At 35.6% G+C, this 17,993-nt stretch overlaps 1 protein-coding gene and 1 long non-coding RNA gene across 10 annotated transcripts in view; one reads left to right on the top strand and one right to left on the bottom strand.

The window, feature by feature from the left end:
- The window catches only part of LOC138366618 (uncharacterized), a 120,928-nt gene that overhangs the window by 81,277 nt on the left and 21,658 nt on the right, over positions 1-17,993 (top strand). The window lies entirely within an intron of this gene.
- Positions 1-17,993, bottom strand: part of Klp10A (kinesin-like protein 10A) — an 84,582-nt gene that overhangs the window by 3,673 nt on the left and 62,916 nt on the right. For all 9 annotated transcript variants that reach the window (XM_069327738.1, XM_069327737.1, XM_069327736.1 and 6 more), the window contains 11 exons: positions 13,581-13,638; positions 12,033-12,185; positions 6,461-6,623; positions 5,613-5,707; positions 5,282-5,444; positions 4,428-4,674; positions 3,967-4,167; positions 3,617-3,749; positions 1,578-1,788; positions 1,176-1,308; positions 292-466 (listed from right to left, as the gene is read on the bottom strand). In XM_069327738.1, the coding sequence (XP_069183839.1) occupies positions 292-466; positions 1,176-1,308; positions 1,578-1,788; positions 3,617-3,749; positions 3,967-4,167; positions 4,428-4,674; positions 5,282-5,444; positions 5,613-5,707; positions 6,461-6,623; positions 12,033-12,185; positions 13,581-13,638 (1,732 nt within the window). The remainder of the gene's footprint in view (positions 1-291; positions 467-1,175; positions 1,309-1,577; positions 1,789-3,616; positions 3,750-3,966; positions 4,168-4,427; positions 4,675-5,281; positions 5,445-5,612; positions 5,708-6,460; positions 6,624-12,032; positions 12,186-13,580; positions 13,639-17,993) is intronic.

Here is a 17,993-nt window from a genome sequence, read left to right on the forward strand (position 1 = left end):
CTAGTCCATCATTATTGAATGACTAATCTTGCAACTGTAGTTGAAAGAGGAAATACAGAATTTTACACTACACAAGTGTCAAGCTGGCCTCAGTGACTGCAGTTTTACAGAGTAAAACCACAGATCTTAGGAAAATATTGTCTTTTGTTGAAAGTATACCAGAATTTAAGCAATGGTAGCCATCTACATACTAAATTTCAGAAAGTTCACAAAATTCCTTGTACTGTATTCCAGTACAAATGGTAAATCTACCATATTTAGATAATTGATGTTTTAATGATCTGTACTCACCATCTACATCATAATCTACTTCATTCGTCATCTGGTACAGAGGAATAAGCATCTTGTCCATTTTATCTCTGTGAGCAAAGTATTGACCATGTAGGTCAACAACTTCCTCCTCTGCTTCTTGGACAGCACCCATGGCAACCTGGAATGCCTGCTGATCTGCACTCATCTCATTTTCCTGAGAATTATGGAGAAAAAAAAATTTGCTAAAAAATTAAAGAAAATTTGTTCCCCCCCCCCCCCCCCCCCTCAAACCAGCTGCTGCTCCAACTTATATTTGCTATGCTCATCTACATTATACAAATTTTTCTAAGATACTTTTTCACCACTATATTTGACACCATTATCATAATTAGCAATGGTGTGTGCAGAATGCTTTATTGAACATTTTTAATATAAACCTATATTCACCATGATTTGCATTCATGGATGTTTACTTATCTGGATTAGGTCGGTCAGTTGAGGTATGGGTTATTGCCCCTAGTCAACAAAGGCCTTTGGGAAGTTGGTCATCAGGTTAAAAATACCCTATGTATTCAGGGGAACAGTGGAGAGTATTGCATCCAAGTAGTCAAAAAAACTTTTATTTCAGTACTTTTCCATATTTCAAAGCCCAAAATAAGGCAACAACACATTTAGACAATTCACATTTTCTCTTTTTGATAATAGGAAAACTAACAAGGCTCCCTCGAGTGCCATATAGCTTTCTCCGAGGCCAAAGGTCCTTGGTAATGCTGTACAACTGAAGGTGATACACCCTATACATTCATATATTACTTTTATACATTTAAAAATATATTTTTTATATACAGAATTGGCAAGAATGTTATAATTATGGAAATTTATAATATGCAATAATTCCAAAACAGTTTATGCATCAAACTTACATTCAAATTTGAGAGCGTCGTGTAGTCTGTATCAACGGTGCCATTTTCATCTGGTTCCTTTTCGAGAGTAGAAGACTTGTAGCCACCCTCAACATTGTCACCAATTCCCAATTCTTTTACACGATCAGCATACCTAATGAAATAATTTATTACATGGAGTACTTTACATTACAATCTTCATGGAATTAACATACTGATTTTTTCCATGTAATTAATGAATAACCACATTTTCTTGAATGCATAACAATAGCCTTACATTACCAGAGCAATGTATATCAATAACACAATTTGTAAACTATAGAAAACAAAATGGCTAATTTAGGGTATAAATCATACAGAAATCATAGTAAAGAAAACCTACCATATCTTCTAATACTTTCTTTTCCCAATCATGAAACTAACCTCAATGTATTTAGAGTATGTTCACAGCAACACATTCCTGGAGATATCATTGCAATCATACACGTCCTGCTCTTGTCTCCGATGAAGGAATCTCGCAATACTTGAGTTAGTTTTGAGGCACGGAAAGGTAAATGTGCTCCTTTACGGCCCAGAGCACGGATACATTCTTTTAGAGCCAGCAGAGATTTATTGATTTCTGCACCTTCCATTCCTGTGGAATATAAAACTCTATAAAAAATTGAACAAAAATACTATAATTTAAAAAAAAAAAAACTAACTAGAATGATGTAGCTCAAATGCATGGTAGCAATCAAGGATATTTCCATATCGACAATTTATCTCAATGGGGATAGGCAGGTTAAATATGTACAGGACTATGCAATGAATAGAATCTGGAGTAATGATTAAGGGAAAGCAAGAGACGTAGAAGAGCTACTTGCATTGAGAAAAATGAGCAAAACACAAAATAGACAGCGTTGGTAGTAAAGAAGCAGCAGCACAAGAACGTAAGAATTAGGAACCACCACAAGAGGCCTGTTTAACCATTCTTGGTGTTCTAAATATTTACCTCCTTCACCCTACCCCTCACACACAAACCAATCCAACCCATTCTTCAAACCTGCTCAACTGTATCCTAGTGTTGGCTGCAAGGCTATTCTTAAACCTTTATTGTTAGTGTAAGTCTTACCAACCAAAATTTGTCTGCAGAGTTTTTATGGAATTCACAATAATTGTATTTGGGGACTGTAGTGGTAAATTAAAACTGCTACCAACATGCCCCCCTCCTCACACTGATACCTTGCATGTTAAAATCATACCTTAACAGTCCGTGGGTCTCGAGAAAATGAGTCACTACACATGGATGTATGGTTTGTTTCCAGGAACAGAGGAAGGACAAAAATTTAAATCACTAAATAGTACCAACACACTGCTACCATGTTCCATATCAGATCTTAATGTTAGTGTTGTGATGACAGGTATATAATCTAGCTTTTATCATCATTAATCTAAATGTTTTGTTTTGTTTTATTTAAATGTTGCTTCTTTTTGTTATTGTTAATTTTGTTTTAATTGCTGGTGTTTGCAAGTGTGTGAAGATGTATACGAGTAGTTTGTGAAATCGATTGCCTGCACATTTTCATGTACTTATGTTCCGCATTTCCTTTACCCTCAAAAGGAGACTTTGCTCTTGTCGAATGCACATTAGCATCTTGATGGGCTGTAAGGCACCCATTGCCATTCTGAGACCGTTTACCAGTTAATCTGGTGAGTGGAAAATATTTCTGTAGTACATGTTCTATTTCATGTGGTGTTCTAAATAAATGTAATGCATGTGTCTTGCTGCATGCATTATATATATTTTTTTCCTGTGTTCCTAATTTAAAAAAAAATGTGCATGAAATTTAAGTTAGAATACATAAAATTAACTCCCCTTAAAGCCAACAAGATGCAATACATACAAATGTTTATCCATTCACTAGATTAACTGGTAAAACTCAAAATGGCAGTGGGCACCTCACAGCCTATCAGAGACGTACGTGTATAGTACTTGAAAAAAAGTTACCCCCCTCTTCCTACTCTCTCAAGGAGCCTCTGTTCACCCAGCAGTGAATGGGTACCTGGTTAAACGATTTGGCGGGTCGTATTCCGGGGAAAATTAGGATTAAGGACTTGCCCAAAATGCTATGCGTGCTAGTGGCTATACAAGAATGTAAGTATATATAAATAATAAATAAAGATGAGGGATAGCTAATGTCCAACTTACATTTTTATTAATCCAAACGTTTTATTTTTGTTAATGTTAACTTTTTGTTTCAATTGCTAGTGTATGAAATTGTGTAGAGTTTATGTTCACAAAGATGATTTCCTGTGTTTTTGTATAGTATAGCTCCACATCACCTTCACCGTCAACTTTGCTCGTTAGTTACAAATATACAAATATATTACAAAGGTCAGGAAAAATAGCCACAAATGTCTCATTAAATTTTTTTTAAATCATTCTTCAAACACATACATAAACATTTGTACAAGCTACTTACGCGTTTGTCTGTTCGCACTGGATGTGTCTGCTCCCCTTTCATTACCAGCCAGATCAATGAGTGAGAACTTGCCATGAAGTTTGTAAGCTTTATCGCCTTGCTTCTCAATTTTGTCCAAATTTCTTAAAATGATCTGTCAAATAATAATTACAATGAATAAAAACTCTTAGTACTAGCAAGTTTAACAATAGCAAAATGACCAGTGAGTTACACTTGAACATTTAATATTGTTTCTACAATTTATTACAAAATTTAAATAGGTTTTTGAAACGAGAAATGTTTTGTTCCAAAAACTATTGCACTGATCATTCTAATATTTCATGCATCACTCCATAAAAATTAAAGCCTACCTGGAAGACGGCATGTGAACGTGACGATTGATTATTGGCAGCTGTTTGACCAGAGGTGCGCACTTGAGAACCTAAACTAATGAGTCTGAGAACATCATCTACATTTTCACACACCCGTTCTTGAAGTCCCACCACCTGGACCACATTTTTACCATCTTCAAGTACACGAAGCTTCGTCTTGCTATTTAGAAGATCAAAAACCTGTTGAAATTTTCAAAACATTTAATTAAAAACAAAGCAAGTATCAATAATACATTTAAATGCTTTTATGTGCTTAAGGAGATCAAAGGGACATATAATACACATATGCTATTCTCTAGACATATGCAAGATACCCAGAATTGCCAATGTAAGTAGAAAAAATGAGGTAATATACAATGAACATTCACGAGAAATGAGTTTCATAGGTCACAAACGAGCCACTATACAATACTTAATTTTTACAATGCACTATATCTTACCTTACCACCATAGATCTCAAAAAAACTAGCTGAAACTTGTAAATTAAGTTGTCTATACTTTGGATTCTTTGTGAAGATAAATACATCCTTTGCCACCATAGCATATATTCCTTTCGCACAATCTTGATTCTTGCCCTGAAAATCTCCACCCATGGTGTGCGTTTTACCAGATCCAGTCTGGCCATAAGCAAAACAGGTTGCCATACCACCTTCAAAAATGGTCTGAACTAGTGGTCTTGCTGTATACCTGTTGAGGTACAAGTGTGTCAGTCACGTGTGCTATCATAGCTATATTAATCAACATTACAGTAAAGTACCACAAGTGAACCCAACTTCAGGTGTATTTAAATATGAAAGTTGATCGCAGTGAACATATGGCTTAAAGCAAGCAGTGATGTGATCATAAGTAAAACATTAACAAATCTAAATATTCCATTTAAAAGATGGCCACATAACAAAAAGAAATTTGTAATTCTTTCAAATGCTTATGACTAAGAAATTAAACATATGAAAAAAAATTTCATATGCTAGTTTCTTTTTGGCAAACTGAATCATTTTTTCTACTAAGAAACATGATAAAAACTGAAGCTTTTTGCTATGGATGACTAAATATAATGTCTGCTCATCTAATCTGACATTAGCTATCCTTAGGCCACCGTAGCATATAGTGAAGGTAAGAGTGCATGTATGTAGTTTAATCAGATTCTTAGCCTCCATTGAGCATGTTTAAAAAAGATTTCAGACAATATAACTGTAAGAGCAATTTTTTATTCATTATAATCATGTATGAATACGGGAAAGAATGGAAAAAGTATCATACGAGAAAATCATGCATATAAACATTTTCAACTTACTTATAAACCAGTTCATTATTGCAGGTTTCATCAAATGCATAATCGAACCTGAAATTCTGATTTTCAAGATATTTCGTTAGGTCAACTTTTGTTCGGGGCTCATGAACATAGAGTGAATTTCTCTTTGGAATCGTGATAACATCTATCTCTCTTTTACCTTCCTCTGAAAGTAAATAAAAATATATTTATATGACTATACATTAATAAATTGCTTGTGAAGATCCAGCTAAACCACCATAATAGGGGCATGTAATTTAATATACAGCAATTAAACTGCATGATCTACAAAATATCTCTAAAATACACATGAAATACATCAAATTATAATTACCCTTTTTATTAAGTGGTCTTTTTCTGACAGCAACTGTAATTTGATGTTCTTCTAGAGGATCACCATCTTTTAATGTTCGAAACTCCAACTGTGATCTGTAAACAAGGAACTAAAACTTAATCATGGTCTTACCAAGAATTTATAGACTTTTACTGTGCTCTCTGCACCTACAAAATTGAGATTTACAGGGTCCTCTTATTCAAGCAACTGTATGAAAGGAAGAAAAAGGACACGAGTCCACAGATCACATCACCCTCCAGTTAAAATATCTTCCATCTAATGGTAGATGTTCTTAGGAGTTTCATCCCAGTATTATATTCATAATATTAAAAGAATGATACATTTGGCTAGATTAGGTTACATTTGATTAATTTCCATAAACCAAATGTGTTCAATGAAACTTTGAATGGTCAGTAGAAACCATGCATGGCCTGCACACCAGGGTACTCTCATGGTTGTTCTAGTCAAAAATAAATAGTAGTAGTGATACTGTTTTTATGCAGCTCTTCTTAACTATACAAGGGGCAAGTGTGCAATATAAAAATCCCTTGTTGGATAATTTGTCATGTAAGCATACAATCTTAAAACATTAATATATGAATGTTCTACTTCACGTCAATGCTAGATGCAATTAGGGTTGGAATTAAGCAGAAAGGGGTCAATTTCAAATTTGAGCAGAAATGCAGCCATTCTAAAATGTGCCATCAAGAGATAAAATTGTTCAATTTTTAATATATCACCGTCCCAATTTTAATGATTAAAAAGAAATTTGACAATCATAAGGTTGTCTACCAGAAATGCCTCACCACACTTGACACATTTCAATGGTACTTTAATATCATACTCACCTGAACTCTCTAATCATATTAAGAAACTCCCACTGAGGATTTCCTGGGTCAAGATTCATAAGGGCTTCCTTCTCTTCCTTTTTTTCTGCCTGCTGTTTTCTACGTTCTTCCCGTTTTTTCTGAATACGGTCCACTTCCTTAACCACATTACTCCGTCGCCGAGCTGATTATAATGAAACCGACAAAACATTTATTGATGTTAAAATGATAAAACTTTTTTTCAGAAACAATTAATACAGTACTGTATTTTATCTTAACCTACCTAGGTTAAACCAAATACAGTACATAATACTGCATTACTTTATATTAAAAACTAATAACCTATCCTGTGCGCATTCCAGATTAATACAATATTTTGTATGGTTTACTCTCAACTACATAGGCTACAAATCTTTATTACTACACTTTGTATTGCTCTATTTATTGAAAATGAATGTTTTTTAACGTGTGTGTAGCCAGGGCCGGTGCCAGACTATTTTCTCCCTCGGCAAGACCAACTACTTTACTTGGGGAGGAAAACACTAAATTGATGGGCACTTAAACTACTCTATTATCTGCTGACAAGAAAATAACAAAATTCACTTGTAAATTTATTTTCATTCTTCTGTCCTTTATCTCTCCGCCTACCCACGGGGACTTCTTTTTTTGTGAGGGAATGGAGGGAATTAGAGACCAATATCGGTTTAAATTTATTCCGACTGTTGGTGCATTAACATTGGCTATAATGTGCTCAAATTCATCACCACGTTCCCTACCCAATGCTGCCCTTCTCTCATGTTTAAACACTTCATATTTATATTCATTATTCAGCTTTAACATTCACATCAATTCTCATTTATGTCTCACTTATTTCACTTATGTTTACCAAGAATACAAGAGAAAATGACAAAAATCACTAAAGCGAGCAAACACCACTTCAAGTTCACACATGTTGGCGAGCTGGGTCAAATTTCTTGTAATCGAGTTACAATCGACTTGAGAATCGTCCAGGACAGACCGAAACGTCGTTGTCCCTTCACTTTCTAGTGTGTGGTTTGGTCAACAATTTTCAAAAGATTAGTATTACGCCTCTGAGGTTAGCACCCACATGTGGCTGCCTAGATGGCCTATTGGTAGCACCGGCCGGCCCTGGGTGTAGCCTATTTATATACTGTACTGTACAAAGAAAATTCACATATTACAATGTGATGCATATTTTATAAACATTATGGAGTATAAACAGATTATACCCATGTATAAAAAAAGTTATAGTGGAAAAATGGATGCATTGGTACTGCTCTATATATTGTATAACAACAAATTATAAAATATAAAATATATACATTAAGTTATTTTGCACCCAAAAAATTTGTAGTCATACTACCAATCCAGCTGTTATAAAATTAAAAATGTATAAACTATTACATGCACATAGTATTCATACATTGTTTTGAACATTGTGAACTGTTCAAAGCTGCACCACAGCTGTCACACTCCTGCAGACACTTCTCCATGCGAAACCACGTAGGAAGTGCATGCAAAGCTTTATTCAAATAAGTCTATATTCTTTCAATTTCTCCAAAGGAATCAATATTTACAGGATTTAAATCTCTTAATACACTTCGTAAAATGTGAATTCTTTGACTTACCAGTCATTAACTGTCAGTGTGCAAGCACACTAACCTATACACCTACTGGCAATGTAATTACCTGTACATCTGTACATTCGAGGAGAGACTAGAGGCATTAAACATGTCAAAACTAGAATATAGAAGAAAAAAAAAAAAGAGGCGATAAGATCACCACTTACAAAATACTAACAGGAACTGACCAAATTGACAAAAATTCTTGAAACCAGGAACATCATGAACAAGATAACACAGATTCAAGCTAAAGAAATAAAAGGTGCAGACAAAACATTAGAAAGTTTTATTTTTCAGACAGTAGTAGACAGTTCGGAGAAGCCAAGTGAGAAGGCCAAAACCCCAAGTAGTTTCAAAGTATTATATGACAGAGTACTGGGAAGACGAGACACCACGAGCGTAGCTCTCATTATGTAACTACACTTGGGTAATTACCAACATCCAACAGGTGATACAGTTATCAAGTCTCTAATAACTACAATTATATTAGTGAAATCAGTGGAGCCTAATAAAAGGATCTGGCACTACAGTACTACAAATTCTGAATTGCAAGACAGCAGATAAATTTAAAATTATCCTTACAAGCGTAAAGTTGAAGGCAAAATATAATATTAAAGTAACACTTTGGAAACAGCAGGTTGCACGGTCAGAACAAAATCTACAATCCTCCTCCATTCGATCCTTTCTTGGAAGACTTATAATTCCTTATTATATGCTTTCCTTTGGTCTACCCGTCTCATTTTATATAAAGAATGCATTTCTCATCCTTCCAATTCATCCCTATTTTTCATAATAAGTAAATGTAAACTGCATCACTTACATGCTGTACAAATCAACATTTGGAAAACCTAACCAAATGTTTCAAGTGGGAACAGCAGTGATGGCCACGGAAGAGTAAACAAAGTCACCTCGGAGTTCGCAGACAAAAACAGCTTCAAGGACACACAACAGACAGAAATGAATGCACTAAACACTGGAATGAAGAGTAGGGCATGAAGCTCTCACTTTTCAGTGTGTAGGAAGGCAATAGCTCTGCCTATTCTAATGTGCAGGACCTCAAAAGATCAGAAATAATTTACAAGGCAAACAGAAAAAACAAGAATATATATTTCAAGAGAACGATGTGTAAAAACATGTGGATAAAAAAAAATTTCAATAGATACAAGATGAAATGGTAATGGCAAAATAAAAAAAATGTCAAGGAATGCAAGAGGAAGACCTAACCCAAGATAATACCAGGGAAGAACACTGACATATGTTGCTGAAATGGGTCATGATACAGAGGTCTGCAAGGGTACAAATAAAGACTAAGTAACTCTTGCTATTTAAATGTAAGGTGATAAAAAATATATTAGTGGATGCAGGAATAAATATAAAAGTCCACATAGCATGGGATAGATATTTTAGATAAATATATATACAGTAGCCATATTTTAAAAATATAATTTTGCCGAATAAAGGAAATTCTATACAAATCATCCTCCTTTGGATGTGGAAAACGTAGATTATAAAGATGAAACACAAACTCCACATTATCTATATTACGCCATCTTCAAACTTACCGAATGAACCGACAGCAACAGCTATTCCTCGCCCTACAATAGCAACACGTTCGCTAATCAAATTTTCATAGTATCCAAATTAACCACATCACTGTAATACTTATATCAAATATATAATTATATTACTGACAAAACTGTACAACCTTTTACAAACGACATTACTAACCGACTGATTAGGAAGGTTTTACCATAACAAAATTAGTAAATACATTGTTTTTTAAGCCAGGAGCAATACAATATACAAGAGCAAGTTGATATCATACAACACACACTAAAATGTTGGTTGTTAAGTGTGATAGATACATATGCACGTCTCACTCTGGCCCAAACTATCCCATCCTAAATAATGAAGATGGTTTGAAATGTTTATGAAAGCAAGAAATAACAACACACTAGTTTTGTAGTTTCAAAAGCCAAGATCGTCCCGCTCTAAAGCCCACTTGGTCAGGATTACACAAATTATTCTTTTTTATTAAATTGGTAATGTGGCTTTTTAACACCCTCCCACAACTTTTAATATGAGAAGTGAAACTAGTCTAGTTTTTACCATTCCTTTGTTTAAAGTGGGCCATCTTTGCAAGATGTCTCATTTCTAGACTGATTCTTCATAATTATAACTAGTGTCCACACCAATGAAATCTGGTCCTAGACCCCTAGTGCATAATCATATTGACTAATTCCTTTGCCAAGTCCTCAAGGTTTGTTGTAATACCTGACATAAGACATCCAATATAGGCCAAATTCATGAGAACACTGCAGATCTGCATTTGTGTCTTTTGAATTGGTAAACATAGATAACACTAGAAGAAAGGAAACTGCATTAGGACTACTGTTCCATAAAAGGCATATCCTATATATATATATATCCACCCAAACTTGTTTACATATACAAGTACTGTACTAGGTGGGATACCTTGCTGAACCTGGGCCTCTCGCCAACGTTCCTCACACTCGCCTCTCAATCTTCCCTCTCTCCTACTCTTCATTTCTGTAACCATAGTCACTAAATACTAAATAAAAAATGTCATGCTAACATTTATATCCTAGAGATTATTTACACACACACACACACACACACACACACACACACACACACACACACACACACACACAATATGGGGTACTCGGCTGTACCCATGTCTCCTTCCCTATTACAGGTACCTCCTGTACCCATGTCTCCTGCCCTATCCTCCTCCTCTCCCCATCCTCTGAGTACAATACTACCTTCACCTCCGCCCATCCTAAAATTCAATATAATAGATGAATTAGCGAGGTTTTTTTTTTAGTGAGCTTGGAAATTAGTGTAATTTGCCCATTGCTGCAGAATGTGGACACAGGACCCTACAATCACCCCACCCAATGCACTGTCTGGAACCCAGACCATTTACCCTGCAATGTTTTGTGAGGTTAGCCCCCACCGGTCTAGTTGCCTACTTTGAACAAACATTCTCAGAGGTATACTGCAGATGTCTAACCTCCACTTGAAACAATCCAGTGGGCTTAAGTACATAATTTGTTCCATAAACAAACATTGTCAAATTCACAATTACTGAAATAAAAGTTAATAAATGCACATTTCTTTTGTGTGCATTTGGGAAATGTTACAAGAAATTAAATGTGCTACTATAGTACTAACCAAGCTATAAGTACCCAAGTGCTTCCTCAAGGTATTTTCTAATTGGACATTTTGCAGTACCAATACTGTAATGGTTCACCATTTCCAACAGGTTTCTGTTTGATGCCTACCTTAAGTATACTTTTGGATTATATTACAAGAGATATTGGCATTTTTGTACTTTCATCTTTGGCACTGACACAGGCAAAATAAGCCCCCCCCCCCCCTTTTTTTTCTTGCTCCAAGAAAGCAAGGAGGAAGATTTACTACTACTCTTCAGGAGTACATCGATGTTCAAGACTTGCAATCATACCAAAACTCACTAGTTTACCCTGCCCCATGTTACACTTGCAGTATAGTATAGCATGTACATTTTACCTTTAAAGCATAATTAAAAATGGCTAAACACTAAAAAAAAAAAAAACTTGCTTTTGATGGAATGTCCTGAACTAAAATTATTTGCAGTGTCAGCAAACTGTACAATACAGTACTACTAAAAAGCTGCTGCACGATTTGTGTTTTTCTTAAATAACACACTATAAAGTATGTACTGAGAAAACTCTGCAGCTGGATAAATAAGATTATTCCCCCTTACAAAATATTAACATTTCCATCTACTGTACCATAATAAACAACCCAAAGTATAATACACTGTTTTGTCTGTAGTTTATTTTGAGGGAATGGGGTAATTAGAGCACAGTGCGACCATGGTCACAGCAGGTCAACATTAACCTTGCCAATTTATACTTATAATGAGACAATAAAACACTCACAAGCTGGTACAGATGATGCTTTGCTGACAGTAGATGTTGAAATATTTTCTGTAGATCTGGCAGGTGATTGGCCAATTTTGTTTTGCAAATTTGATCGAACTTCTCCATTCTGTGGTGGTTTCACAAGGTAGCTTTGGCGAGGCCGATTGAAATCTGAAAAAGAACTCATCAGTACTGTACTATAATCAAGACAAAACTGCATACCAAGACTTTTGCTATTACGAACACTAACACATTAAATGCTCTAGAAAATGGTAACTAAAGTTTAACTTGGGTAAGTGTAAAATACTGAAATTAGGTTAATGGAGCAGGAGGCCAAACACAAGGTACCACGTGGGAGGTGAAATCCTGCAAGAGTCAAATAGAGATACTGTATATAGGGGTTGATATCACACCGAACCTGTCCCCAGAATCCCACATCAAAAGGATATCTTAAGTAGCATATGGTAGATTGACCAACATAATAACTGCCTTCAGAAACTTGTGTAAGGAATCATTCAGGACCTTGTATACCACTTGTGTCAGATTAATCCTGGAGTATGCAGCTCCAGCCTGGAGTCCATACCTAGTTAAACACAAAAGTTACAGAAGATTCAGAAGTATACCATACTGGTTCCAGAACCGAGAGGTATGAGTTACGAGGGAAGGCTACAGGAGTTAAACCTCACTTCCCTGGAAGACACAAGAGTAAGGGAAAACATTATCACCACCTACAAAACTGAGGAATTAACAAGGTGGACACAAAGAAACTAACATGGGTGGAACACAAACAAGGGAACACAGATGGAAACCGAGTACCCAAATGAGCCACAGAAAGAATTTTTCAGTGTCAGTAGTTAACAAATGGAATGCATTAAGCAGTGATGTGTGGTGGAGACTCCATAGGCTCAGGAATCTGTACACCAGCCGATTGACAGTCGAGGCAGGACCAAAGAGCCAAAGCTCAACCCCAGCAAGCACAACTAGACGAGTACAATCGAGTGCACAGACATGGCTTTGAAGCTGAGTGGACAGCTCTCTTGGGGTAATAGTTCTAAGGGCCTGCATTCAATTCACAGTTGAGGCTGAGACAAATGGGCAGTTTCTTTCACCTGATGGCCCTGTTCACCTAGAAGTAAATAAGTGCTTGGGAGTTAGACAGCTGCTACGGCTGCTACCTGGGGATGTGTATGTGGATGTGTTAAGAGAAATACGTGCAATAGATATAATAGATGAAAAAAATCGATAGATTTGAAAGGCATGTTCAAGAGCTAATAGCTCTATTCTGCAGGAACAGTAAATACACACACATACTCTGGTGAAATACTAAAAATGTTCATGACTCTTGCGAGACAAAAATTGAAACATGCAGCAGTTGTACGATGCCCATATCTCAAGAAGCACATCAATAAACTGGAAAAGGTGCAAATGCATCCTACACAACTACATCAAGACTTGAAAAACAGTAGTTACAAAGAGATCTAGTTTAGTGGCATGAATGCTAAAGAGGACGTGCTGGATAATAGGCATTAACTTTAAATAAAGGTAGCCATCTTTTGTTCAACCAACCTTTACTTCTCGTGACAGGTGCTGCAGCAGGTTGTGTGATCTGTGACTGCCGTGAGTACTGTGGACCAATGAAGTTTATTATTACATAAAGAAAAATAGCTGATTTGCACATGAAAGCCAATATCTAATTAACAACACGCTGTTATAGTATGGAATGTAATTAAACAACCCTAGTTCCATGCTAACAGCTGTTGTAATACTCGATAAACGGCAAGTTTTATTTTGTTAATTTCATGCATTTAGTGGCAGCTTCCAGCTAGTTGATAGATTACTTTAGCAAAGTACTTTGCTTTACCAAGATTACTTTAGCAAAGAGTGAAAATGAGAACAAGGTATACAATGATCACAAGTCGCTCAATATCATGAGTATAAGAGCATAATAAATGAAGGCATAAACGTTCAGGAAGTATGCAGAAACCGACAAGCATAATTCAGTCAACCATGATATTTTTGCAGAATATAAAAATATAGTTGGCTAATTTCTTTGAAATAAACCTTGAAATGTGTGTACTGCTAATGAACTAGGCTTTTATGTGTTTTAATAATTACTCAGCCCGTCCTCCAAAAATTGGAGAGGTAAATGTAAAAGCACAAGTGCTGTTATGTACTATTCATAGCAGTAAGGAATTGTACTTATTTTCACTTAGTATTAAACCGTACTGTCAAATATATTGTGAATATTTGAGTTTACCTGAAAAGCTGAATAGAAAACTACGACCTAACCTCCTCAGTGTTTGAAGATAAGCATCTTATTGCTTCTTAATTACAATTAGTACTTAACCTACAGCTATATTGATATTACAGTTTTATAAAACTAATAAAACAAAACTAAAATATATCAATAAATTTTAAACTCAAAATATTTTCAAATTTTGTATAAAATCTCTATTGTTTAATAAAACTGAAAAAGAAATTCCTGATATTTAAAACTTGTGTATAGTGAATTGAACTTAAAAACTTTATCCTAAAATTCTGAGTGTCTTGACAGAAAATGAGAAAAAATGGGGAGGTAAATGTAACAGCCCCATAAGTACAATAATGTACTATGTATGGTAGTAAGGAAATGTACTTATTACACTTCGTATTAAACCATACTGTCAATTCGGAGGATGCGTTGCAATTATTTATGCCAAAATCCTTTAAAGACATTGAATCGTCTAATGGCATCTAACATGATCTGAAACGCTACAGCATTAAGATTAAAGTGCCAGTTTCTTTTAATAATACTGTGAGATTTCCTGGAAATATCAGAAATAAGCTATTGCCATGCTGTAAGTCGATTTAAGAAAACTCCACTGTCCCATTACCTTTTCTGAGCAGGATCACTACTTAGATGCCACATATCCTACATGTGGCATCATTGAAAATAATTACATTGTCCAAATATACAAGAAAACTACAGTGGAAACTTGATTCAGCTAATCTCCAGTTAGAACACTTTCCATGCTAGATTTACTCACCCGACTCTACAAACATGAGTTGGCTGAAGCAGGGGATGTGTAAATTTACCTTAGGATATTTGCATTCCTATGGTTCTTTATTTCCAGCTGCAGAGATTTGGGACAAACTAATAATTTCCCCGTACAGTTATTCAATAAAATATGGCCCCTTTTTCCTTTGAAAGTGAGATTTAGAGGTTTGGGCATGGGAAACATGCAAGATATGGTTAAATCTCTTTACAGATGGGTTTTCTTTGTAGTTGTCCTTCATATGACAAGTCGAATTTAAAAACGCGGTAAAATCATCCCATAGTGTGGAGGAAATAATTGGGTATGAATGGTAACTTTTAATATGACTCTTAATCACATTTTTGATGATTTTGTTGATGGACTCAACATTACATGAAATAGTTGGAGCCTTGAGTGAACTACTGAGGATACTTTTAAATAAATTCTATGGTTTGTTTTAATTTTGAGTTGGCTAGGTTTTCGTTCACACAGGTATGACCCTGCTATCTTTTGAAAATAAGTTTTGATGCTGGGGACGTGAGAAAAGCTAGATGTGGCCAAATCTTTTTGCAGACATGTTCATTTGGTACCTGTGTATTATAGGTTGAAATGATAATTTAGCAAAGTGATATTAGCCCATAGGGCATGGGAAATGCATCCTGGAGGATCTCTGGTTGCAACAAATCCCTCATTGCAATGAATCAAGGTTGTACTGTACATACTTTACTACTAATATACTTTACAATACTGTACTGCTGACCCAGCAGTTTGACTCCCCAACATGGATGAAGTGTGCTACTGTTATATATTTTACTTGTTGCCATGGGGATGGAACACTACTGGTTAACTACTGGTTACCTCTGACACCACATATCTAACAGGGACAGAACACTATATAGCTGCCATCTATTCCTTCCTCTTATGGGCATTGTACCACAGTTGGTTAGTGTTTGACCGGTACTTGCTAGACAGCAGCTTGCTCGTCTGACATGCCAAATGGTTAAATTTCATATGCAGCATACATAAATCTAAACATTTGCAAATGTTTGAATTATTGTGCCCCAATAAAATTGTCTGACAAAATTAAAAACTAATATGCTTGATCTTATTTATTTCAGATTCTCAAGGTTCTGCTGTAGCTAGAAATTCAGTCTGGGGTGAGGGAGATCTCCAACAAATCCCTTCATAGTGTGAATGAATTTTAGGGAAATTTCCACGTATGGTTGTACACCTATAATGTGTGCACTCCCAGAATGCTGTAGCTGGCACATCTTAAAATTAATGCATGGTTTGGTATAGCCATAACAATAATAAGATTGTACACACAATGAAGGGCTGAGAAACTGAGAAGCAGTGTGAAAATTACCATAAATAGGAAACTAATAATTTCCAAATTATCATCACTCCAATTTCTTTGCAAGAATGCTTTACAAATAATGAGAAATTCACAGATTAAAAACAAATTCGATGTAAAAGATTTATGACTACAGAATACAAAAGCAATTGGTTAAAATTAGATAATGAAGTTATACTTCACATCAAGTAGCAGTATCTAACAGTCTGGTTGACCAGATCACCTACTTGATGGGGTTCTAGGAGTTCTCCTACTCCTCAAGCCCGGTCCGAGGCCAGGCTTGAATTGTGAGAGTTTGCTCCACCAATACCAATACCAGTAGGTACCAGTACCAATACTGGTGGTACCAATACCACCAGTACCAGTCCTCCACCTATCAATAGGCCTGGTCAGAACCCAGGTCATGGGGGCCACTGATCATCTGAACCCCATCAAGGTACCCTCAGGGTAAATAAAGAATGCGTTCAACTTCAGTGCTTATTAACAGTTATGTACAGCTATTGTGTTGACAAGTATGTTGAGGAACTACACAGCACTAAAGCACTATATAGCTATCACCCAAGCCAGAACAACAAACCAATTTTCTCCATTATGGCAGTTGAATTTCTGTTCAAACTCTCATATGTACTGTATACAGATATATATACAAATATACAATGTCTTACCTAATAGCCAGTTGCCCAACAAGCCAAATTTGTGAAATACTAAAAAAAAAATTATGAATTTTTTTATTTTATTATATACAGTAATTGGAATTTTGATATTTGAGTCTAAACTAAAATGATAAACCTAACCTATCCAAACCTAATACAACTAAGTTAGGCAAGTCAATAATTGACATGCCTAATACTGTATAATCGATTATTAATGTTAGAAAAGAACCCATCTGGGAAGAAATATTTGAAAAAGAAAATCATTCTGCCTGTTATGCACATGGGACCTTGCATACTAGGTCAAGAAGTGTGGTTCTGGCCATTAGGCAAAATATAATAAAGTTTGAATAATTATCCTCTTAGCCAGGCAACAATAGTCAGTTAATTTATATTTTTAGTGCGCACGAGTCACCAAGCAGTTGACAAAGAAAGCAAACAATATGCTGCACATGTGCTCAATATATCACTATCGCAAATGTTACAAACATGACCATTAATATTGACAATGCAACTTGCTTAGTTGACAAAGCTGTAATAACCAGTATTACAAATTAGTTGTTGGTTGGCAGCAGCTGATCACTGAGCAATGAAAGTGGTGGTGGAAGAGCTAAGCTTAAACATTTTGCATTTCATTGTTCCAAGCATCAAGCATAATGACATGTGCATAACATAGCTTAATTAATCCTTAGCCAAGATAACATAAATGTCTGGGAAAATTATTACACAAATTGTAATACAGATTGAAGAAAATCTCACATGAGAATGTTTCCTCTGAAGACTTACCACCAGGGTTAGTCTTTAAAATGAAACATGGGATATTAGACGCAAAAATCGCAATGACGTGATGTATCAAATGAACAAATTCCACAAGGGCCGTGATAAGGGTTCGAACCTACGCACGGGATAGTCCCAGAATTTGGGACCATCCCGTGCGTTGGTTTGAACCCTCATCAGGGCC

The sequence above is a fragment of the Procambarus clarkii genome, chromosome 20 (genome assembly GCF_040958095.1).
Source record: "Procambarus clarkii isolate CNS0578487 chromosome 20, FALCON_Pclarkii_2.0, whole genome shotgun sequence".
Classification (NCBI taxonomy): Eukaryota; Metazoa; Arthropoda; class Malacostraca; order Decapoda; family Cambaridae; genus Procambarus; species Procambarus clarkii.